The sequence below is a fragment of the Candoia aspera genome, chromosome 14 (genome assembly GCF_035149785.1).
Source record: "Candoia aspera isolate rCanAsp1 chromosome 14, rCanAsp1.hap2, whole genome shotgun sequence".
Lineage (NCBI taxonomy): Eukaryota > Metazoa > Chordata > Lepidosauria > Squamata > Boidae > Candoia > Candoia aspera.
The window spans coordinates 11,081,127-11,105,334 of NC_086166.1; the positions used below are offsets into that span (position 1 = coordinate 11,081,127).

Sequence of the window (24,208 nt, forward strand, 5' to 3'; positions counted from 1 at the left end):
CCTCATACACACACACACAAGACCTTGAGCCAAGATCATCCATTTATTCTCATCTGATTTTCACCATTTATTTAATCTGAACCACTGTGGATGATAGTGGATGAGAAGCCTAATTAGATATCAGACAACAATGTATCTACGTACAACATCTGAATAGAGCTTAATTTCCCATCTAGAAGCATCAGAGGTTCATTCAAAGCACCAAACACTGGATTCCTGCTTAATAGGCATAATGGAATAACTAGTTTCTCCCCAAGGGGGAAAATATGGAGAGTAATAGGACACTTTGCACATTCTGCTACTGTTGATGGAATGGTAGGTGAAGTCAGAAAGACTTTCAGGCTGATTTTGTCCAAATCTTGGCTTAGCCGGTCATTTTGAAAACAGAGTCTATGGTTTAAAATTAAACAGGGTTTCTTATAACAAGCCAGATTCAGAAAATATGACCTGAAGACCCCAAACCTTGGCCAATTGTCCTCTAAACTAGGGTGCACTTGCCCTCCTAAGCAAATGCAATAGGAATAAGTTTGGCCCGTGCCTAGCAAACAGATACTTACTCCCTTTATCTCTGTTCATCTCTTTTTAAAGAGCCATGGATTTTCAAGAAAGGGGCTTAGAATATCCCAAGGGGTCCATTAATGTCACAAAACTCCTCACAAACAAGGATCTGGGAGAAATAGGAAGGGCGACTTCCAAGCTGTGGACCCATTATGGGTCCCTCTGATCCACATGGATGAAAACAAACCAACCTCCATTTCTGATTGCAGAAATCCCTCGACGGAAGTCTTCAAAGCTGATCACGCCAAGCCCGGTGGGGTCCAAGAACTTGATCAAATCCTTCACCTGCAAACAGACACAATCAGAGTCATCACTGGATAAGGACAGAAAGGGGCCATTCTTTGATTTCGTATCTTGGCCTCCCAACATAACCAGCAGGACCAGACTAAGACTGTCTTCTCACCTGAAATCAAGGATACTCAAGTCAGCCGATTTTGTTGTGGCATCTGAAGCATTCCAGTCTCCTAAATGCCTTTATCCTATCTTGCAAGTTAAAGGAATACCACAGTAATTTACCTAATGAGATTCCTGCCCTTCCTCAAGATGGCCACCTGTAACAGGATGTGAGAATAACCTTGAGAGACAGAAGGAAGAGTTGCAGTTTAGACAACAGTCTGATCAGAGAAATCTGAGTCCAAAGCAGGAATGGGGGTAGAAAATGCATCTCAGAAGGGACACTCCCTATTCTCTGGAAAGTAAAGGCAGGGAAGGGGAGAAGGCCTTTCAGACTTGCAAAATTCTGTTACTATAACCTTGCAAGGTGAAAGGTCCCCTGTGCAAGCACCAAGTCATGTCTGACCCGTTGGGGGGACGCCGCTTTCACGATGTTTTCTTGGCAGACTAGAGCGGGACAGTTTTGGTTTCCTGGTCTGGACTACTTTGAAGGGCTGATATCAATCTGAAAGAACTTCCCCCCTCCCCTGCTTTTACAATCCAGAGAACTAGGGAGGGTCTCTTCTGAGACAGTTTCTCCACCCCCTTTTTCTGCTTTGGACTCAGCTGTCTCTTATCTGACCATTGTCTTGGTTGCAGCTCTCTTCCTGTCTCCCAAGGTTAGCCTCACAGCCCATTATAGCACCTCACTCTGCCAAATGGGCCAGGACACAGGGGCCCCTTTTCATATTTATGGATCAATGCAAAATTCTCCCCTATTTCTGCCTTGCAATGAATGCTTCTTTCCAGTCCACGTCACCAAACTATGGCTGGACTGGGCATCAGGCAAAAACAGAACCTTTAATTTTGGCCAGTTAGACTTGGGTGAGCCCAGCCACAAACTCAAAAATGGTGGCACTTCAAAGACAAACATTATTACAGCCTCAGGGTTTACGGATTACTGACCAGTGAAGAAAATCTGATGGTATACAAATGGGTTGATAGCCAAAGCTTCTTGGTCATTTTGCTGTAACAGCACTCTGGAAACTGCGCTAATGGCCCAATTTGTTGTAGCAAAATACTGAAAAACCAAAACCCATTTTTATTTGATTCAAAAGGAATTGAAGACTGGGAAAAAGGACTGGAAACAATGAAGATTCTAGAGAAAGTGTTCAGTTGAGCATTGTTTTATAGTAAAACCTCAATTTCAAAGACTTCCCATGCTGGGGACAAAAATTTATGTAAATTAATACAAATGGTTGTAAATTACACCAATTACCTAATCACGTGCATGACATACATTTACACAAATGACTTAAATTACATCAATTCAAATTTAAAAGATACTCAGATCCAAAAGACATCACCCTTCCCTCCAAGTAGTCCATAAAATCAAAGTTTTGCTGAAGTCAAGTGGGCCTCTCTCTTTTTAGTTTTTTTAATGTTTCAGACAAAAATATTGAATATGGATATTTAAGCTGGCGTTATCTTTCCTTAAATCTATAATGATATACTCCCAACTTATGTATTTTCCCCTAATAGTCACTCTGTTGCAGCTTGCACATTTTTGTTTGTGTGTCTGATTTGCTCCTTATTATGCTATAATTGTTGATGTTTTGTTGAGGTGTTGCTTGTTTGTATAAGCAAAAAGAGAAACTTTTAAAATGACTACCCAACAATCAGAGCAGTGTTCTCATACTGTACTAAGCCATCATTTGGTTAACTTGGTTTTGGCTGTATATTTATTATTTATTATTTATTTATTAATCAAATTTATCACCGCCCATCTCCCAAAAGGGACTCTGGGCGGTTTACAATAAAACAGTATACGTTCTGTGTATATGTTCTGTGAATCCAGGCCATGGGCTTTATAAACCCTGATTCATGGCTTAGCGTGTTATGTGAACCCAGCCAAGTCTGACTTAGTCTAAAAAACAGATGATTAAAAGACAGGCAGGTTAATCGCAGGCACAGTGTGGCTATAAAGATGCCATACGCAGAACCTCACTGCAGCCATGAATTTAAAAGGGTGGATTATGCCTTCCTCATTAATTGGGGAATCATCTTGGCCAATTATTGTATGGGTTACTACAGCTGCAGCTGCAAAGCTTTGAAGCGTATTACATAAAATAGTAAGAAATCATCAAATGATGAAGCTTAGAAAGTTTTTCCCCGCTTCTTGGGAAGCTTTTTCATTATAATGTCCCTTAAAAATATTTTGATTGCAGTTGCTTTACTGGAAGAATAGGCAATTTGCCAGGATTTCCCAATTATAGGGGCTTTATATTTAAAAAAAAATAACAACCCTTGAGGCTGCAGCTGTAGATAATAACACTTTTATAATACTGCAGCAATTAGAGGGGAGGGGGGAAATGGAGAGGGGGAAAAATCACAGGTTAGCAAGGATTAGGAGACGGGGAGAGCAGATGAGTCGCAGAAAGAGATATAATTAGCTTTTTAAAATATTCCAATTCTGCATAACGGAGTAAAATAGAGCCAAGAGCTTCCTATATAGGCCAAACAAATAAGTGGAAAAGATGCAATGTTTTAATTCAGCCTTCCCCAATCTGGGGACTGCAAACTGAACGATGGCACAAATGTGACCCAACACGCTTTTTCCTTCATCTCATCCCTAGCCATAACTGAGGCCAGCTTAAATCACTCTCTCCCGTACTGGTTTTAGAAGAGTGTTTTCCTTCTTACTCCAACATCAATCAAGAGCAACCTCAAGGTGTATAAAATTGGTTAGGGTCTCTCACCTGGGAGGGAGGTGAGGGGACTGGCAAAGACCAGGAACAGGGGCAATAGAGGCAGAAGGGGGACAATCAACTAAATTGACCCATTTTCTTTCCTTGACTTGCTTCTCATCTTTGTTTCAGTGAACAGACCCTGAATATTTACTGGACCAAGCCAATTTTAATTTCCAACTGCTTCCTTGTCTTCGATGCCCAGATGAAGGTGGACTACAAGACAGGTAGCATGGTCATGGATGATGGGAGCTGAAATCCAGTTGGAGATTCAAGGCTGGGAAAAGCCCAGTTTAGATCCTGTTCTTCTCCCCATTATTTCAATTGTCAGCAACATGGATAAGGCCTAGAGCAGTGTTTCTCAACCTTGACAAATTTAAGATGTGTGGACTTCAACTTCCTGAATTCCCCAGCCAGTGGGAGTTGAAGTCCACATGTCTTATATTAGTCAAGGTTGAGAAACACTGGCCTACAGCCTCCCAAGGGTGTTGGGCCATTTTAAAACTGGGCTTTTAAATCTGCACATCCAAGAAATCTCTACCCAGGAGGCAAGCAAGTAGAAATCACACCTTTTTGTTTGGATGGTCTCATTTGGTTCCCAAACCAAGTTCCTTTTCAGAACAGGCAAAGGCAGTTCCCTACCCTACCCCTCCCCACCCAGAAAAGGACTATAATTTAACTTCAAAAAGGAGGGTAAATAGGAGTGAAATGGGAACATCCCAAGAGGTTAAGAGAATATTTTTGTCTTCTTTTCTTCTTGTTCCACTTGGAGGAGGGTTCTAGCAAAAAGCTCAACATGGACCTGATTTGCTCTCATTTTGTTGAAGAAACCTAGGAAGCGGTGCAACTGAATTTCCTGCTAAATTTTGGCCACAATCTGAAAGGGGCTCTGGAGGGCCACCAGCAGCTGTTCAAAGACTTACCCCTGTATTCATGGAGAGAAAGTTGTACCTTCATTTCCAGGAGTGTAGGATAACAACCCCCCCCATCTGCCATTCTGATCAGCCTCCAAGGATACCACGGGAAAGGGGAAAGGTTTATTTATTTATTATTCAAATTTCGATTACCGCCAAGGTTTTATGGCTCCAATTCCAAAATCATCCAAGTTGAAAGAGCCTCTGGGGCGAGGGTACAAAAATAGCAGGCCTGTAATGGTATGTGGGATTGGGACGTGGTGGCGCTGCGGGTTAAACCGCTGAGCTGTCGATCGGAAGGTCGGCGGTTTGAAACCGCGCGGCGGGGTGAGCTCCCGTTGCTTGTCCCAGCTCCTGCACACCAAGCAGTTCGAAAACATGCAAATGTGAGTAGATTAATTGGTACCGCTTCGGCGGGAAGGTAACGGCGTTCCGTGAGTCATGCTGGCCACATGACCCGGAAGTGTCCTATGGACAACGCCGGCTCCAAGGCTTTGAAACGGAGATGAGCACCGCCCCCTAGAGTCGGACACGACTGGACTTTATGTCAAGGGAAACCTTTACCTTTACCTTAATGGTATGTGGGAATGGCCTTGGGAGATGCAGGGGCAGCAGAGATGCTGCCTAGGGACAGATCAGATAAGAGAGGGCATAGCCCACAGCTGCATAACAGGCAGAAAAAGAAACTCAGAAAGGATCCTCCCTAACTGACCAGGCTGTAAAAGAGATTAGTACTTTCAGACTTGCAAGATTCTGTCAATGTAGCCTTACAATAAAGTAGAATTTGCTCACCTGGTCATGTTTCCTGTATGGTCTACGTGGGAAGGCTGACGAGGCCTCATGTAGCCACCGGCATCTCTCTGCATCCCCAGAGAGAGTGGGGCCAAAAATGGTGGTTCGTTTTTATCAAGGGCAAAGTTGATGCCTTAAGGCAGTGTTTTTCCACCTTGGCCACTTGAAGATGTGTGGACTTCAACTCCCAGAATTCCCCAGCCAGTCCATGGATTGGCTGGGGAATTCTGGGAGTTGAAGTCCACACATCTTCAAGTGGCCAAGGTGGAGAAACACTGCCTTAAGACTTGCAGATCCTTAAGGCACCCATTTAACTCTTAACATTCCTGAGCCACCTTCTCCAAACAGATCCTGATCTTGTCCCCTTTTGTGTGGAGCGTGGCCTTCAATATGTCATGCAAAGCCTGGAAACGCCATCAAGGTGACAGAAGTTGTGTCCTTTGTTCACCGCATGTATTATTTGGCTCTGTGCTGACACACTGAACAAAAATCACCAACACTGACAAAGTGACTCATTTCAACTTTCACGAATGCTATTTGACGCAGCATCTTTTCCATCATGTTTTAACTACAGTATGCAAACCAAAAGCATCAACGGAAGACCAGTTGACCACATAACTCATTATACGATACATCAGCTGGAAAAAAAAGGGGGGGTACAGATTTTACTGTTCTTTTTGATTCTCCTGTGGAAAGTTTTGCTTTCAAAAAGCAGACTCCACACACCTCTTCAAGTTAGGAAATTGGCAGTGGTTTTCAAGGTGACGCAGCTCCCAAATAACAGCACACCCAAAATGTAATGTAATGTAATGTAATGTAATGTAATGTAATGTGTGTGTGTGTGTGTGTGTGTACATACATACATATATCAAAACACAAATGAACACAATACAAACTAGAGTTAGTCAGGGCCCCATTTCTGTGCTGACTCCTCTAAAGAAAAAGATGTGAGACAAATTTTCTCAGTAACGATGTTAGCAAGAGGGCAACTAAGCAGTAAGTTCATGGCGTGAGGTCCTGGCTGAGATTTGGTTTCAATCAGAGATTGTCCAACTCCCTACTGCGTTCACACATCACACTCAACTACAATAGAGCTGGTTTGGTTTTGAGTTATTGTGTGATGCAGAGCCCAGCCACAGTGGTACAATGCTATACTTTAGGGTTCTATGGGCAGTGGGAATTCTGCCCATTGTGGTTTATTCAATAAACCATGGTTAAAGCATGGCTTAGTGCAAGAGGAACAGCAGTCTCTTTTATGACAACACAGAAGAAAGAGGAAGGAAGGAAGAAAAAAGAAGAGACGCCTTCCAGGGAAACGCTTGACATAATGAAAATCAAGTCCCAAGATGTGCTCAAAAGCAAGTTTATTGGCAAAGTTAATGCGATGCACGTACATTAACAACACCCACAGGGTTGCTCAGCCCCTAATGAGACGTCCTGAAGCTTACCGGAGCTTTATCCTACAGTGTTTGTCTCAGCAGAAAAAATTCCCTGGATGGTCACTATCTTCTGTCTAAGCCTGCTAGCACCATGGGTTGAAATTGCCTGCAAGCACCAGGCAGGGAGGAACACATCCGAGAGTATTCCTACGGCCGGCTCTACTATTAGATACTGTGAAACCTGGCATATTCTTCAGAATATACTACATGGTATCCAGCACAGAAAGCCAATCTGGGGTAATGGTTAAGGCACTGGGCTAGAAGCCGGGAGACTGAGAGTTCTAGTCCTGCGTTAGGCACGAAGCCGGCTGGGTGACCTTGGACCAGTCCCTCCCCCTCAGCCCAAGAGCCAATCAGGCGTGGTATGAGAGTTCTAGTCCCGCCTTAGGCACGAAGCCAGCTGGGTGACCTTGGGCCAGTCCCTCTCTCTCAGCCCTAGGAAGGAGGCAATGGCAAACCACTTCTGAAAAACCTTGCCAAGAAAACTGCAGGGACTTTGTTGTTATAACTGAGGGCCTGTTTGGTGTAGTGGTTAAGACACTGAGCTAGAAACCGGGAGACCGTGAATTCCAGTCCTGCCTTGGGCACAAAGCCAGCTGGGTGACCTTGGGCCAGTCCCTCTCTCTCAGCCCTAGGAAGGAAGCAATGGCAAACCACTTCCGAAAAACCTTGCCAATAAGGAAAACTGCAGCAAGACTTTTATATGCTCAAAGATGGAAAGTCTCAATATCACCTACAATGGAAGAATGGATGGTAAAGTTGATGGAGTTGGCTGAGATGGCAAAATTGACAGCTTTGATTAGAGAAAAGACATTGACTAATTTTATGCTGAATTGGAAGCCCCTTCTGGACTTTTTGCATGAAACAGAAAAGAATGAAATTATGATATACAAATTTGATGATTAATAATATTAGTTGACAATAGAAAAAAATGGATGCTATGATGTAACCTTAGAGTAAGAGTTTAATCTAAGTTTTACTTATAGCTGTTGTAAAGGAGTCGGGAGTTATTCTCTTTTCTATTTCTCTTCTCTTCCTTTTTTTCACTTCTTTTTCTCTTTATTAGTTTGTTAGATTTTATCTCTGTGTTTTAAAATTTAATAAAGTTATTATTAAAAAAACCCTTGCCAAGGAAGCTGCAAGAACTTGTCCAGACAGTCTCCGAGAATTGGACATGATTGAACGGAATAAAAAAAAAAAAACCAGCATAGACAGTTATAGGTAGTCCTTGTTTAGTGACCACAATTGGACCGGCAATTTGGTCATTAAGCGAAGTGTGGCTGTGCTTATAATCTTCCTTCATCTTTCCTTTGCTTTACAGACTTGCAAAGCTCGTCAATGTGAGGATTGGTCACAAAGTTACATTTTTATTACTGTGGTAACTCCATCAGTCGCTGTACTAGGCAGTCACTAAACGAGGACTACCTTTATAGTGCTCTGGTCCCTGTTAGAATATATCTCTAGACAAGCTTCATCAACACTACCGTATCAGAAGGGATATTGTCAGTTGCGTCTTCCGAAGCCGCAAAGGCTACATTATCCTAGTTACAGGATATCAGGTTATCCCTGATACCACAATGCACAGCAGCTGCCTGATAATGCCATGGTAGTTTGGTGCATACAGGATTTCAGCCACATAGCTTTGAAGAAACTCTCCTATCCCTGTCCTCTTGAAGATACTTTATAAGGGCCTTATTAGCAATGGGACGTTGAAACTCCCTCTCCTGCCCCCCTCCAAACACAGTTTGGCATTTACTCAAGTTTCTCAAATATGAAGCTGCGTGAAATCCAAGACCTCCCAAAATAGCTTACTTAATTTAGTAAAAAGAAATTACCTGCCTGAATGGAGAACTAAATTAGTATTTTTACTTTTCCTGTTCTTGGTATAAGCTCAGAATCATCTTCTGCCCTTGCTTGATCTGCAAGCTTTTATTCCACTGGTACCTCTTGCATTTTAAGCAACTTTGGTGCGCAGATGAGAAAGCCATGATGTGCAAGAGGGGGGTGTTAAACCAAAAGCTGGCCATATTTCGTTGCTTCTGAAGATGCCCTGACTTTGACTTCTCATATTCTTTGTAAATGAGAAAAGCAGCCATGGACACGGCAATCAGAAGATCAACATCTAGATCAGCCTTTCTCCACCTTTTGACCCTGGAGGAACCCTTGAAATATTTTCCAGGCCTCGGGAAACCCCTGCCCATTCAGGCTCAAAGATGGGCCACAAGCTGCAAAATTATTATATTTGTTTCATGGGTAGGCCTCTATATACTGCATGCATTAACAGTGTTCTTAAACTAAAAATGACAGAAACTTACCTCTTTAACGTGAAGTTGCCCAAATTTGAAATAAATTTCTAAATAAATCATGGTCTCCCAGGGAACCCCTAGTGACCTCTCACGGAACCCGAGGGTTCCATGGAACCCTGGTGGAGAAACCCTGGTCTACATACAAGTTCTTGCTAAGTGTGGAGGAAGAAAGGGGATGATTCAGTGCTGGAAAAAAGATGGGGTCTGGAGAAGCATCCAAGGAACAAGCGAGCCAGACAGAACCACCTCAAGCCACGCATGGTCTTTGCTGAGACAGAGAAAACAAATATTTCTAAGGAACGTTAGATAACCAATCTATATCTATATGGTACATCCTCATATTTTAAAATCAACTATAGATGGACATAATACATAATCCCACTATGACGATGCTGGTTGGATTCAGCCATGATTTGTTGACTAAAGTACAATCAACAGGACTCATGCAACCTATAAGCCAGAAACCCATAGTGGCTGAGTTTACACATCTATTAATAAGATATACACAACCTGCTGCAGCATAGGGCGCATATGTGAATCCAGTCATAGATTAGGTTCTCAAGGAAGATGCCAATACCACCATGTCTTAAGTCTCCAAGTTAGGAATCTGGTTCAGAAGTCCACTTTTCCCCCTATTGCTAATAAAGCTAACTGGGACATTCGCCCAGAGAATATTCCCATTCTATGGTAACTGACTTCTTCCCATTACAAAACAAGCCATCATAAAAAGAGTACATTATTGGTGCAATTTATTAGCTGGGTTCCAAGAGTGAGCTGAGCCAAAACACATTTTGTTTCTTTGTGGCTGAGCATGTTTGTGTGAACATAACCACGCTGATTTGTAAACCACCTTTTTTTTATGTGTTGTGTCAATCAGCCAAGAAAGCATGATTAAACCAATCACAGCTTAGAGCAATGTGGAAATTTAGTCTTAAATTAACGGCATGCCTGAACACATGCAGAGTGCATTTCCTTCCAAGCCAAGGAATTGCAATCACCCTTACATAACATTTAAGATTATCATCATACTTTTTGAATGTTCAAAGTAATTCTTGCATTTTTCATGCTCAGGTGACCACCTTGGGACAGACAGACATACCTTTTATAGAAAGAAGCTTCTACCCAGCAGATGTGTTGATACTAGAAACATGTTTCCATAATTAATGTTCCTATCATCAACATTTGGGTAGTCTTAAATGGAATAGCAAAGAAAGGGCTGTGGATTCTTCTCAAGGTGCCAGTTAAAATAGCTTGAGAAAATTCTATTTAGGGGAAGTCTGAACAAATGTGAACAAGCTGCTATCCCCCTGCCCCCCCACCCCCCTAGTGCAGTCATGCATAGGGTTCCTGGAAGAAAAAACAAATTCCACCCATCCTAAATCAAGGGCTTCACCGTATGGATTTGACTTGGCACATAAGAAAACCATGATAGGGTTCCTGTCAAAGCCCAAGATTTGGGACCAGGAAGGGAAGGGTTGAATTTCAGCCAAAACACACAAACAACCCTGAGATGGGGGGCCAGCAGCCAACACCACAAGCAAGCTACTGTGCATATCCCTGTAGCCAAGCCTTATCCCAGTCTTCCATTCATAGAGAGGGCTCTGCATCTCTAAGCTAATAAAAAGAGGTCAGATGTGGATTTGTCTGACCCAGGATTGTAACTGACATTAATTCCAATTTCAAGTTCCAGTTGAGTCTGCACAACATGCTGAATTAGTACAAGTTTCTTTGAGATGAGCTGGTGACTTCATAGACAAGTCCAGGTGGCTTTCTCCGGAACAATACGGAAGTGGTTTGTCAGTGCTCTCTCCTGGGTTGTTTTTCCCACTTCCCAATCTGGCCTACAGCCTCCCTCTCAAAGTCCAATCCTATTTGACTTTCCAAGACTAACCACAGTCCATATAATATTTCTGGGCACAACATGGAAATGATTTGCCATTGCTTTCTTCCGGAACTGTTCTCCTCTTCTCAATCTGTCCTAAGCCCTGGTAGCCCCCATCCATATATTAATCTGGCCAACCCTGCCTAGCTTGCAAGGGCAGACAAGGAAGAGATCCTCCTGGAGAAAAAATTACTTCTGTGGTCACTAAGAGTCAACATTGACTTGATGTCACATCATCAATCAATCAGTGCAAAGACCCAGCTCCCTTGAGAAGTCTGTAACGTTGGGAATGATGGAAGGCAAAAGGAGAGGATGACCAACTGCAAGGTGGATGCATTACATTGGCCATGGATATACTATTGGAAGACCTGAAGGACCAGGTTGGGGAGAGATCATCCTGGAGAAAATCTATCTATGTGATTGCTAAGAGGTAACACTGACTAGATTGTCCATAATCAATCAATCGATCGATTTCCTGACTTGTAGTCCAAAACAGCAGGAGGCAGTGGTTTGAAGAATGCTAGTCTAAACATTTGGAATTGCCTGCTCACATCTGTTTAACTGCTGTCTGTGTTAACCTAAAATGCTCTTGATCTCAAGACGGAAGAGTCTTGTTCCATTTTGGCCCTGTTTATAACTTCACGCAGAAGAACTCCTGCACGGTGGTAGCCTTTGTGTTGTTCGTAAAATGACTATAGAAAGGAGAACCACTTCCCCTTGTCTGAAAACCAAACCATGCTTGCTTTATGCAAAAATATTTACTCACAAGCAAAACCACATGAGCTCAGAAAAGCTGAAGTATGATACCATGTTCAGGTTCTCTGGTGAACAATTCTTGCACTGAAGCTCCTGTTTCAGGGGGTGGGGGAAGCACAGAAAGCTTTCTGTTCTTTATACACCACCCTCCCTTGATCTCTCTCTCTCTCTCTCACACACACACACACACACACACACACCAATTTCAACTTAGCCGTGTAGATTTGGGGAAAGGAACAGCACAGGGTTTAATGAAGCCTGAAACTTAAAAGCTACTCCAGGAAAAAGGAAAGGGCAATCTGACCAGGAAAAGAAAAACATTCTTGATTGCTTAACCACAAAACCGCAACACCAAAACAGGGAGCGCCAAATGAATGGGTGTGCCCTAACACAAAATACATTAATCTTTCCAAGCTTGGAAAATTGAACAGGGTTCAATCTGGAATGAAGGTGCTCTGTTTTTTACTAATTGCATGTAGCCAAAAAAGAAAAGGGGGGCTGGGGGGGGGGTCAAACAGGGGACTTCAGGTTGGCCAAAGCAGGTAGAAGTGTTCACTTCTGGCAGCTGAATGGACGAACTGGCTCATGGGAAGCCGAGAATTTCAGGGAATGGGGGGTGCAAAAGAGACCCCCAACACTGAGCCACAGTGGGCAGGATTCACACATCACAACCCTCCAAAAAAAGCAAATTTTGTGATGGTTGAAAGTTATGGCAGAATCAGGTCTTTCTCATTTGAATTAGCTTTCCCAAACTGGGTTCTTCAGTTACACTGGATAACAAATCCTATCACTCCACCAAAACTACCAGCAGAAGACCTGTCCAATATATCCGGAAAAGGCCAGATCAGGGGCAGCTGTTCCTCTTCACGGGCTATAGCTGTAATGGTATGTGGGAATGACCTTGGGAGAGGAGGGGAAGAGATGCTGCCTAGGGAACAATCAGATAAGAGAGGACATAGCCTGCAGCTGCATAATGGGCAGAGAAGAAACTCTGAAAGGAACCTCCCTAGCTTATCAGGCTGTGAAAAGAGACGGCAGGAGATTTGTACTTTCAGACACGCAAGATTCTGTCAATGTAGCCTTACAATAAAGTCGAATTAGCTCATCTGGTCGTGCTTCCTGGCTGGTCTACCTTGGAAGGCTGACAGTGACTCTCCAGACCTCTGTAGAAGGTCCTCTCTGTACTTCAGGGTTTCTCAATGACATCTGCTGAATCATGATCTAATCCAGGGCAGTTTTATTTTATTAAGAACAAGACCAAAGAATCCTAGTACCAAAACTGTCATCGAGGCTGAAACCTATGAGTGGAGAGAGAGATGCTTTCACCCCTTTAGTTATCTAGAGAAGCTCTACCACCATTCCACTGAACTTCTTTGGTCTTGCTGCTGTATCTCCTAAATCTGCGCCCCCGGTGTGGCATCATCCCACTCCACCAATCCACCAGCCCAGGTCTCCCTTGGCTCTTCCAAACCCCTCTGCTCCTTTTATTGATTTGTTCTGGAACACTTTCTAATTAAGAAGAACACCCCTGCAGCTGATCGTAGTAACACATCCAACATGGACACAGCGTGAAACCAGCCTCCATTTTCTGCTGCTGAAGTGGTCCTTTTCCCAGCATCCTTCTCTTTCAATACTAAAAGCCCCTGATCAAACCATGGGTGAAATTAAAGCAGGAAAACATTCAATTCCCTTTTTCTACTCAATTTATCTGATATAAAGAACTTCCCCTGGAGGACAGACGTTTTAAGGTTTTCACACTTTTAAGGCTATTTCAAGAGGTGGGGGTGAGATCATTCAGCTGCCAAACCACTATTTATTCAGGTAATGAATCCCTCCAGTGGGAGAAGATGGGCAGTGACAAATTTGACAGACAGACAGACAGACAGACAGAGTATTCTCCTGGATTTGTAAGCTGCGCTGCACCTTAAACTAACCACACAGGAGAGGGGAAAAGGTGGTTAGCAATGACTAGTTCAATCAGTGAACTCAACCAAGGTCTGAATACCCTGAAGTTACCCACCCCACTTTGTAGCTGAATGAGAATTAAACCCAGTTCTCTCTAGTCTTGGCCTAGTTCAGCCAGTGCTGTGGTTCTTAACACAATAGTTCTTAACACTATTTGGATCAACATTTGAATAAATTAACCATTCCCACATTGCAAAGAAAGCCACAGCTGGTCAGAATATGAAGAAAAAGATATTCAGCTACTAAAATGCACATCAATGTGCATACTTTGGTACAGACCTCAAAGTAACCATAAATCCTGGTTTACAAATCACCATGGCTGGGTTTTTTAGAGTACGAAGCCAAGAAGAAGAAACAGAAAGACTCATTTGGGTTTAGCATGATCCTCTTTCTACTTTGATGCCTCTAAAAGATGCTGAACTTCAATTCCCATAATCTCCCACCAGCATGGAAAGCCACAATCCCCAGCCAACTTTGGAAAGACTGCTAAGCAAACCACCATAATGCATCATCAAGCTGTTTTGTTGTGTTTAACACAGATTTCAGAATAAGCAATTACTGTTTGCCAAAAACTGAAGATGAAAAAAAAAAAAGCCCATTCTTTTGGCATCTGTTTAGCCCAACTTGAAAAAAGTATTTTTAAGATGCATCCAGTTCCTGGGGTAACATTTCAAAGCTGTCTAAACAAGCATTTTTAGAATAATCCAGTAGCAGGATATTGACTCATTTCAAACCCAGGAAGGGCAAGCGAGTAGGGAAATGGGGTTTCCCATTTCCAGCTATATTCTGACTTGCATGATGTCACAAGTTGGCAAAAGGGCTCCAAGTGAGTCAGAAGAACATCACTTTTGTCCCCCTCCTTTTTCTAAACTCATGACTGATTCTTCCCACATTACTAAACACAGTAGTTTCTTAAAACTAAACTTTCATCAAGGCCACAGCAGAAAAAAAAAAAACAGGTGGAGCATTTCGCTCTTGTGATTCCCCAGTTCAGTCACTTCCAAGTCTTTTTGATCTAAAAGACATCATTTCAGCAGGACTGTCTGTCAGCAACGGTGTCAAGCTCTTCAATGTAGGCCAGGTCAGGAAAGTGATGCCACAAGAAATGCTGAGACTCCAATTAATTGATATAGGCCAGTGTTACTCAACCTTGGCCACTTTAAGATGTATGGACTTCAACTCTCAGAATTCCCCAGCCAGCCTAGCCTTTTGGGGGAGATGGGCGGTGATAGAAATTTGATAGATAGATAGATAGATAGATAGATAGATAGATAGATAGATAGATAGATAGAGGGTATAGGAACAGAACCTTGAAAGCCTGGCTGCGTTTCCCCTTCCCTCCCTCTTATACCAAAGAGAGTCAAGGCAGGACAACCTTCCGTTTCTTTCTCACTCTCTCCTGTCTTCCTGGGCTTAATTCATGTTTTCCTAACAGCCTTTGCTTCCTTCTCCAATGCCAACTCTGTGGTTCTCTACAAACCTTCTTGTGTCATTCATTATAGTACCTGCCACCACCACTACCCCTTTGTCTTCTGCTGACCTCTTTTTCAGTTGCCTTGGATTTCCCCAAGCATCAGATCTTCGCCAAAGACTCTTGCTTTCCCAGCATATGTCCAAAACATCTAAGCTGCAGCTTCTTTAATAGGGCCACCAGAAAGCAATCTGGATTTACTTCATCCTCTGTAGCCATCCTCAAAAACCTGTCATCCCATTTTAGTACAATCACTGCGAGAATCAAGCCTTTCCCAGGCCACAAGACTCACTGGGTGACTTTGGCGATCTCCTCCGTTCTCTCTCCAGGCTACTCTCAGAACGAACACATTGCACTATACCATCTGTGTTTTGATCACACTGGGCAGAATACCCATTTGGCTGGCTTCACCCCACACACAAAACCATAAACCATGGTTTCCAAGCCACAATGGGCTGGGCTGCAAATTGGGCTAAGCCAAAACCAACTAATCACACCATAGTTACAATGCAACCTTGGTCTAAGATCACACAGCAAAATCACAGGGTTTGCCCTGAACAGTCCAAATCTGATCCTATATTTAGACCCACCCACCTTTCCTTCAACGAGTTCAGAAAAGCAGGCACTGTGAATTCCTCTCTCCATTTTATTCCATAATGCACAAAGAGATGGATCAGTTTATGAGAGGAAGAATGCCCAAAATATTCTCTGTCCAGTGGTCTCCAAAGTGGGGTGCACTCAGCCCAAGTGGCATGCAAGACGATCTACTGGGGTTCAAAATGAAAATGTTAGTATGTCTATTTATACTTATCTACAAAAATAAGAAAGAAATTAAGCAATACTAGTATTTGATATATAGACTATACAAAACTTTGTATTTGAAGTGTGTGTCTTATAATGAACTAAAATATGAATATAAGCAGTACATGGAGAGCCGGTTTGGTGTAGTGGTTAAGGCTAGAAACCAGGAGACTGGGAGTTCTAGTCCCACCTTAGGCACAAAGCCAGTTGGGTGATCTTGGGCCAGTCCGTCTCTCTCAGCCCTAGGAAGGAGGCAATGGCAAACCACTTCTGAAAAACTTTGCCAAGAAAACTGCAGGGACTTGTCCAGGCAGTCTCCGAGAATCAGACATGATAGAACAAACAAACAAAAAAAACCTCATGGATATAATTAACAAATAAATACAGATACATATATCAGGGGTGTATGTTCAAAATATGTTTACAGACAAGCGTGTGTGACCAAAAAATGTGGAGACCACTACTCTAGTCAATGCTAAGATGTATCAAGAGAAAAATGTTTAATACGTAGAGATCTAATTATGTACTTTATTTTCCTATAACTACCACCTAATGGAAATTTAGGGTGGTAAGCAACTAAATTTAGTATTCAGGTTAACAACATAAAAAGATCCTTGTTGGATCACAGTTTTTTTTTTCCTCCTAAAGAATAACTCTGTAGACAGAATTTGCGTGAAATAACAGATTAAACACATGCATAGAGCAGATTTGTTCATTTCAGTGGGACCTAAATTAGGCATGACTAATCTGCAATGCAAAGGAGTATATCTAACAATAAGAACGATTTTAAAACTCTTCCGAACACTGTCTCAGTTTCAACTGCATGGAACCTAATCAAGTCTTTATTTCACTTTGAAAAGATCTGAAGGAGGAAAAGAAACTCAGGTCCTAGTTTCAAACGCCAAGTAGCCAAGATCTTACTTTTATGAAGCTAGGGGCCTCTCTCTCAAAATAAATAAACAAACCATCTTTGCTGACATGGCTTCTCATCAGCCACATCACCTCTCTCTCCCCTCCACCCTGAACTGTTCTTAAAATCAGCACACACAACACAACACACGCTAGTTCCTGATAATAGATTGTCCACCCAGCACAAACCAGAGATAGGAACAATCGCAACACCAGATCGCTGAGATTGTTCCTGCAGCAAATCCTCAACAATTCTGTCCTGCGACGATTTCAAAAAGTCATTCCCATCCATTCAACATGTCCTACATTAACTTTTGGCAAGACTTTTAAGATATTATATTCCTCTTAAATTTGATATTTTGCCAGGCACTGCTCTGCCCTTGAGGGAAAATGTGGGAGCTCTAAATTGTAAATGTCAATGGTGATGTTGGTGATGGCCAATATATAGTGTTGTTAGTATATAAAACTGTGGAAGAACGTTTTGCCTTCCAGCTTGGAATGAAGTGACTTAATGTGAAGTCTCCAGTCACTTAATGGTGAAGAGAAACCAACCATTTGGGGCCAGCTCAAGACGTCGGAGAGAAAGTAGTAGGCATTCTCACAAAATGGCTGGTTGGGAATATAAACCAACTTTCCTACAGGAAGTCCAACAAAGGACACCTGATGGAAGTACTGACAGAACGTGGCTGGCAAAGGATCAAAAGGCAATCTGAATAGCGCTGGTCAGAAGACCCCCCACCCCATTTATGCACACAACTATCATTTAAGAAACGATCCTGTCTTCCCCAGCCCTGGGCATCCCCTGGTGAGTTTCCAAGTGGAGCAAGTCAGTATGAGCCTACCTCCGTTTCTGTAATGCTTGAGTAATTGCAATTGATAAAGCTTTTGTAGGTTAACCAAGAAGGTGAACAGGTAAGATTGGTCCCTGCTTGCTCTCTACTATTACCCCCAAATTTGTATGGCTTTCTTTTCTCTTGACCAGATGGACACGCTTCCAAACTAAACAGCAGGTTAGAACCCTCCATGGTCAAGTTTTACAAAGATGTGTGGAGCCTACGTAGAGCAGAGATGTTTTCTTGGAAATGATGCTGGAACTTTGCAAGTTGCCTATTTCTTTTCTTTTTTTAATGAAAGGGATCCAAAAAATTTAGACAGTCAGTAGGACAGCCTACTGGTCTAAAGAAAGGTCTATAAGCAATCCCGCTGGCTGGGGGATTCTGGGAGTTGAAGGCCACCCATCTTAAAATCGCCAACGTTGGGAAACACTGCTCTAGCCTAACAGTACCAAAACTGTGCCCTGTATTCCTTTCGTGGTTCCTCGATGGGCAGCACCAAAATATTGAGATTTTTCTTGCCATTGTTCAAGATTTAGAAACCTTCCAGAGCAAAATGGGTCCCTTAAGTCTTGCAGGTGCTTAAAAGTCTCATCTCTTCTTTTCAAAAGTCATAACCCGCCTCCCAAAACGGACTTAGGCCTCCCCCACTGTTGGAATGTCACACTCCACCTACTGCACAAAGTCTGGGGCCAGCCTCCAGCCCACAGAATGGTACAGTCCTGCTCTAGTCAAAGTGTTGTGAAGGTGGAACAGCACTGGTTTTATCATTATCTATATATTACTAAAACTCTCCTGTTTGTCTGTGTGTAACCTTTAACTGGGCAAAATGGTGCACTGTAGGGCAACAATTTTTGAACTAAAGTACCTCAAATGGGCAAACTTACAGAATGTGTCCAAAATCCGGGAGCCATGACTCCCATGGAATAGAAATTTGGCAAATTTTACAAGATTTTATGACATAAAATTATCATAAAACAATTTTATGACATAATGCAAAATGTCACAAAACTTATCCTGTGGTCAACTGCTGATGTTTGAGGGGGCTACACAGTTCAATATGAATGACATGGGCTATTTTCAAGGAAGATACATCTCTGAATACCTCCCTGAATTTTTAAGAACTTTTCCAATACTTTAGAAGCTCTGCCATTGTTGAAGGCATTAAGGAATCAGGTAAGGAAATTTCTCTGAAACGATCACCCAACGGGTCACGGGTTGTCTAGTCATTATTAAAAAGAGAAAACAGAGAACCATTCTTCTGTAATTCAGTGGAGGCACCTTTGAGACTTGACACGTTGCCATCACTGATTTTATGGCAACCTGTTGGGATTCCCCTCTTCTTTATTAAGCCAGGCTCACCCACTTCCGCCGTCACTTCTGCTATCAGGAATCATTATTTATAAATATGCGTGCAAAACCAAATCTTGTATGCTTTGAGAAAACAGGATTTATTATCCAGGGCAGAGCTCTGTAGTTATGCACCAGAAGATGACTGAGCAAGCTCAGAATCTAACATCTAGTCTACCAAAAGTGGAATTCGGAGATTTCAGCAGCTGCTTTCAAAACTTTGGTTTTTTAGGGTTGCAGAAGCAGCTTACAGAATCCAGGCAGTGTCCAGGAGATCTCTTAACCCACAATGGGCAGGAGATCTGAAAGATCAGCCAGTCTAATCTGAATGCCATGAACCCGTGATCTAGTTAATTGCTGATGGATTTTCTGCACCCTTCTGATTGCTAAGGAACTTGTCCTTCCACATTGGAAATTAAAAGTTATGGTCCCATTTCTTCAGCAGATTGAAGACCTAATGTTACTGGTGGCTCAGGAATAGGTTGCAGATTATCTATGGATCAACACAATGAAATACAGTCATCCTCTATTGAAAATGTTGAAAATTTCACATATACGTATTATAGAGCAGGGTTTCTCCACCAGGGTTCCGTGGCACCCTTGGGTTCCGCGAGAGGTTCCTAGGGGTTCCCTGGGAGATCACAATTTATTTAAAAAGTTACTTCAAATTCGGGCAACTTCACATTAAAGAGGTAAGTTTCATTCTTTATCTCCCATTTAAGAACACCGTGAATGCGTATATACACGCCTACCCATGAAACGAATATAATAATTTTGGAATTTCTGGCCTATATTTGAGCCTGAATGTGCAGGGGTTCCCTGAGGCCTGAAAAATATTTCAAGGGTTCTTCCAGGGTGAAAAAGTTGAGAAAGGCTGGAATAGAGGTTCATGTTCTCTATTTCTCTCTCACGCACACACAAATATATCTATCTATCTATCTATCTATCTATCTATCATTTTTCTTAATGTGCTTTTTTGGCGTCCTTTCCTTTTTTCCTCTTTTTGTTCTGTTTTACTAAAGGCCAAAGAAAACCCACCCCACCTTTAAAAAAAAAGAGAGATTGCCAGATTTATGCTCTCATAAAATCTTGCCAGATCTGGACAACTCAAAAACATACCTACTGTTGAGATCATTGAGCAGGAAATTGCCTTCAAATGGATTTGGGTTTCATTGTAAACCCGTTAGTCTAGAATCTGTGGCTCTATTTATTGGCAGCCCCAACCCAAGCAGGGTACCCACCCAAGGAGGACACACCCAGACTTTCTTGGCAAGGTTGCCCAAAGCCTCCAAAGTTATACAGATCCAGCCCTGAACTTCCTCCCTCCCCACTGCCTTTAATGGGTCCTGTAAACAAAACCACTTGTTCTGTGCCAGGAACACAGATCTCCATTGTTTATTTTTAAAAAGCAAAAACTTGGATTGACACATTCCAATCATCTGTTGCTTTTTCATCCGAGGCTTTTCATCACTTGAATTTGCACAGGCTGCTGCTGTGGCCTTTACTCAAGGGGGGGAGGTGAAAACAGGAGGAAATCAAGTTTGGCCTCTCTATAGACGCTCCAGGCCGAGTCTGGGCAAACTACCGTCCTGGATGAAGTCAGAATCCACAAATATGATTGGCCTCAAATTCATTTCCTCTTCCCAAAATGCACAGTGAGGTCTGTGTATTTCCCTGCCAACCTCCTTTTAAAATGGAGACATGATTTAAAGCTTCTACTTTCTCCAAAAATCAGGAGTCTGGGACTGGGGACAGGCAGGGGGGAGTAGGGAGAAAGCATAATGTATTTCTAGGCTAGATCTGGTGAATGAAACCCCCCACCCATTTCTTTTATGCACTGGGATTTATGCACTGGGATGCATTCATTTATGCACTGGGATACTCCAACTTTTTTCTCATCCAGCCTGCCTAGAATCCATGCGTTCACCTGTACGCAGTCCCTGACCACCTATGGCAATTATGCTAGCACAGGCTGGCATATTATTTTGATAACTGGAATGCCTGCTCCCAAGCATATCAAACTGAAAGAGACTTAAAATGTCAGCTAAGTTGTAAATTTAGACTAAGAGTTTAATGTAAATGTATATATCTGTTGCAAAGAAATTCGGGAGTCATTCTTTTTCTGTATTTTTCTCTTTTTCTGCAGTTTTGACTTTGTTCTTTTTTCCACTCTGTTCTTTTTTGACTTTCTATCTTTATCATTACTTTTTGTTAGCTTTTCTCCTTTTACCTTGAAAACTGAATAAAGTTTCATGGAAGAGACTTAAAATGCTCAGGTATTTCTTTCAACTACTCATTGCATGCTGATGCAGAAGGGCCTTGCTGACTTTAAGAGGCTTACAATACTTGCAAGGAAGCACCCTTAACATTTCAGCCTTAAAACCATTCAACTCATCTGCGCCAAGCTGCTCCCTGTGTAGACACAAATGAGCAGGCTTAGCCTAACTGTAGTCTTAGTGTGTCCTACACAGCCGTAACAACCACCCTTTTCTCCAGCCCATCTCAAAAGAATTAATCACCCTTGCTAATTTTTGCAGTTCCGCTCAGATGGGCTGCGTCACTCTTTACTCCCCAAAGGTCCAGAGACATGGAAGGAAAAGATTGGAGGGGAAAATTTAGAAGCTGCTGCAAGGAAGACAACCTTCTGGAGCATGTTTTTTAAGAACACGCAACAACCATTCAAAGTTAAGAGGTTAGCCCCCAACCTTGCTAGCTTTTCGCAAGGCCCTAAAAACTTGTCGATGGTCCTTTATGATAGAGCCCATCTCTTGGCTTTGTTGATGGTTACTGATGAAGCTCGGCTGCTATGTTTTTTATTTTATATTATGTATTTTATCGTTTTCATCTCTTTTATTGCAAGCCGCCCAGAGTAACTTGTGGAGGTGGGTGGCTTTACAAATCAAATCAAATCAAATAAATAAATAAATAACCTGGAGAAACTCAGGAAAAATTGGCCGGATGTGAAAAAGCACGAGAGTCAAGGAGTTAGTTCACGACGAAGACTAGAAGGGCACAAGCGTGTGGTTAAAACACGGCCCTGCAGCCTGTAGCTCTTTTCCGCAAATTAAGCCTTAGGAAAGATGATGAGGGTTTGTGAAATTGAAGGAGAGAGAGAAAGGAAGGAAGGGAGGGAGGGAGCAGCATGAATAATTCAAAGAAATCCAGGTAGGTTGCGAGTTCAGAGGGACTGTTTGTTTGTTTGTTTGCAAGGAAATGCAAAGCCAGATGTGGCCAAATTAAGAAACTGGCCTGTTCTCAGAGGAAAATAATTTCTAACTAATTAACTACAAAAATTCAGGCTGGATCCATACTGAAGCCAGTGTTTGCTGGGACTGGGTGGAGCATGCTGTGTGAACCCAGCCAATGGGGCTGATTCAACCGGCCAAGACTCCCGGCTCAGTGCAATGTGTGAACCCAGCCAGGTACCAGCACTGGCTAGTTTCACACTTTGCATGTCTGTTTTAACTATGGTTTACAGAACAAGGCCAGTGGCCAGCTTCACACCCCAGCTAAGCCCAAGCTAAGCACAACACATTGCATCTTGATTTATTATGGGAGCTGGGGAACACGGCGCAGATGGCTTTTGGTGCTCAATTTATCATTAACATTGATCCAGGCAACTTGGGGGGAGGCGGCTTTCATCGTTTCAGCAAAGGATGTCAGCCATGTTCTATTAACCATGACAAAGAGGCAGTGCTAATCAAAACAAATAAAATGGGCTTATTAACCCCAGGAATGTTCAGCTTACAACATCTAAGGAGCCCCTTTCCAAATGATTGGTTCTTTAGGAAACCTTTCAGAGCAGCTCTCCAATGCTGCAGACAGATAGAGCAAGCGTTTCCAAGCTTGTTGCCCTAGAAAAAGTAGAAGAGCAGGCTTCCAGAAGAACTGGAATGAAAGCCTTGTCTCACCAGGGATTAAGTGGGAAGTCCATCTTTCAAGCTATTCTTCAACATCCCCCTGCTAGATCCATCTGGCCCTCATTTAACCATGTTTAAAAGAGCCCTAAAAGCGTGGCTCTCACTCCAGACTCAACCTCAGCAACTTTAGGATGCATGGACTTCAATTCCTAGAATTCCCAGTCTACCTCTTAGGGTGGTTGTTGAATTTCGACTGAGGAGACCCACGGAGTTCTAGTCCCACCCAGCCATGGAAAATCCCTGGGGGACTTTGGGCCAGGCACTGTCTCTCATGGCCAGTCTCTCTGCGTGCAAGATGGTCAAAGGGGTGGGGTGGGGGGCAAGGGGGTGGGGATTTGGCGGAAGGAGGGGAAATGGGGTATCAATCAAAGAACTATGAACAACAGTGTGAGCAACTGCCCAGAGGTGCTGGGTGTTGGGCAGCATATAAATGATGATGATGAGATTCTGTGCTTTGCGTTAAAGAATCTACCCATGCCAGTGACAACAATGAGAGAAAGGATACTTCATCTAGCCAGTTTCACTTGGCCAGACCCACTATGGTGCAATGCTCAAAAGCTGACCATATGCTTAAAAAAAATACTTTAAGCTACATATTCAGGACACTGGCCTTCAAAGCAATCAAAGTCCAGTTCCCAGCCTTGCAGTAGATGGGCACATGCCAGTCTCCTGCTCTTCTCGACCCCAGTCCTAAAATTTCACTAGGCCCAGGTTGCATACCCTTTGCTTTTCTGCCATTCTGCTGGGGTGTTGCAAAAATATTCCCCCAACGTGTATGCCTTGTGGGATAACTCCAGAGGGTCCTTGACCCATGTGCAATTTCATTGCTGTTCCAACATGGAATCCTGGATGACTTTTATCCACTCGATCCTGAACAAATTCCTTGGCAGGGAGCATACACATCTATATGCACCATCTGCCTTTCCTTGTGTCTGAAAACTTGCATTGATTTCCCTTCTTTTTAGCTTTTCTTTATTTTTATTTGCACTCATTAGCTGGCCATAATAAAACAACCACTATGAAAGGCTGGACCAGCACTGAAGATCCAGCTTTGTCCATGCCCAACCACAGAAGCTCCCTGGAGGACTTTGGACCAATCCCTTCTCTCAGCCTACCTCACAGGGTTGTTGTGTGGAAAAACAGGAAGAGGAGCACTATCTGTGCTGCCTTATGCTCCTAAGGAAAGGCAGGAG

The 24,208-nt window shown here is 42.8% G+C and overlaps 1 protein-coding gene across 3 annotated transcripts in view; it reads right to left on the reverse strand.

Annotated features, from left to right (window-relative positions):
• The window catches only part of RAB11FIP3 (RAB11 family interacting protein 3), a 98,287-nt gene that overhangs the window by 69,691 nt on the left and 4,388 nt on the right, over nt 1-24,208 (reverse strand). For all 3 annotated transcript variants that reach the window (XM_063315132.1, XM_063315130.1, XM_063315133.1), the window contains exon 2: nt 750-843. In XM_063315132.1, coding sequence (XP_063171202.1) covers nt 750-843 — 94 coding nt within the window. The remainder of the gene's footprint in view (nt 1-749; nt 844-24,208) is intronic.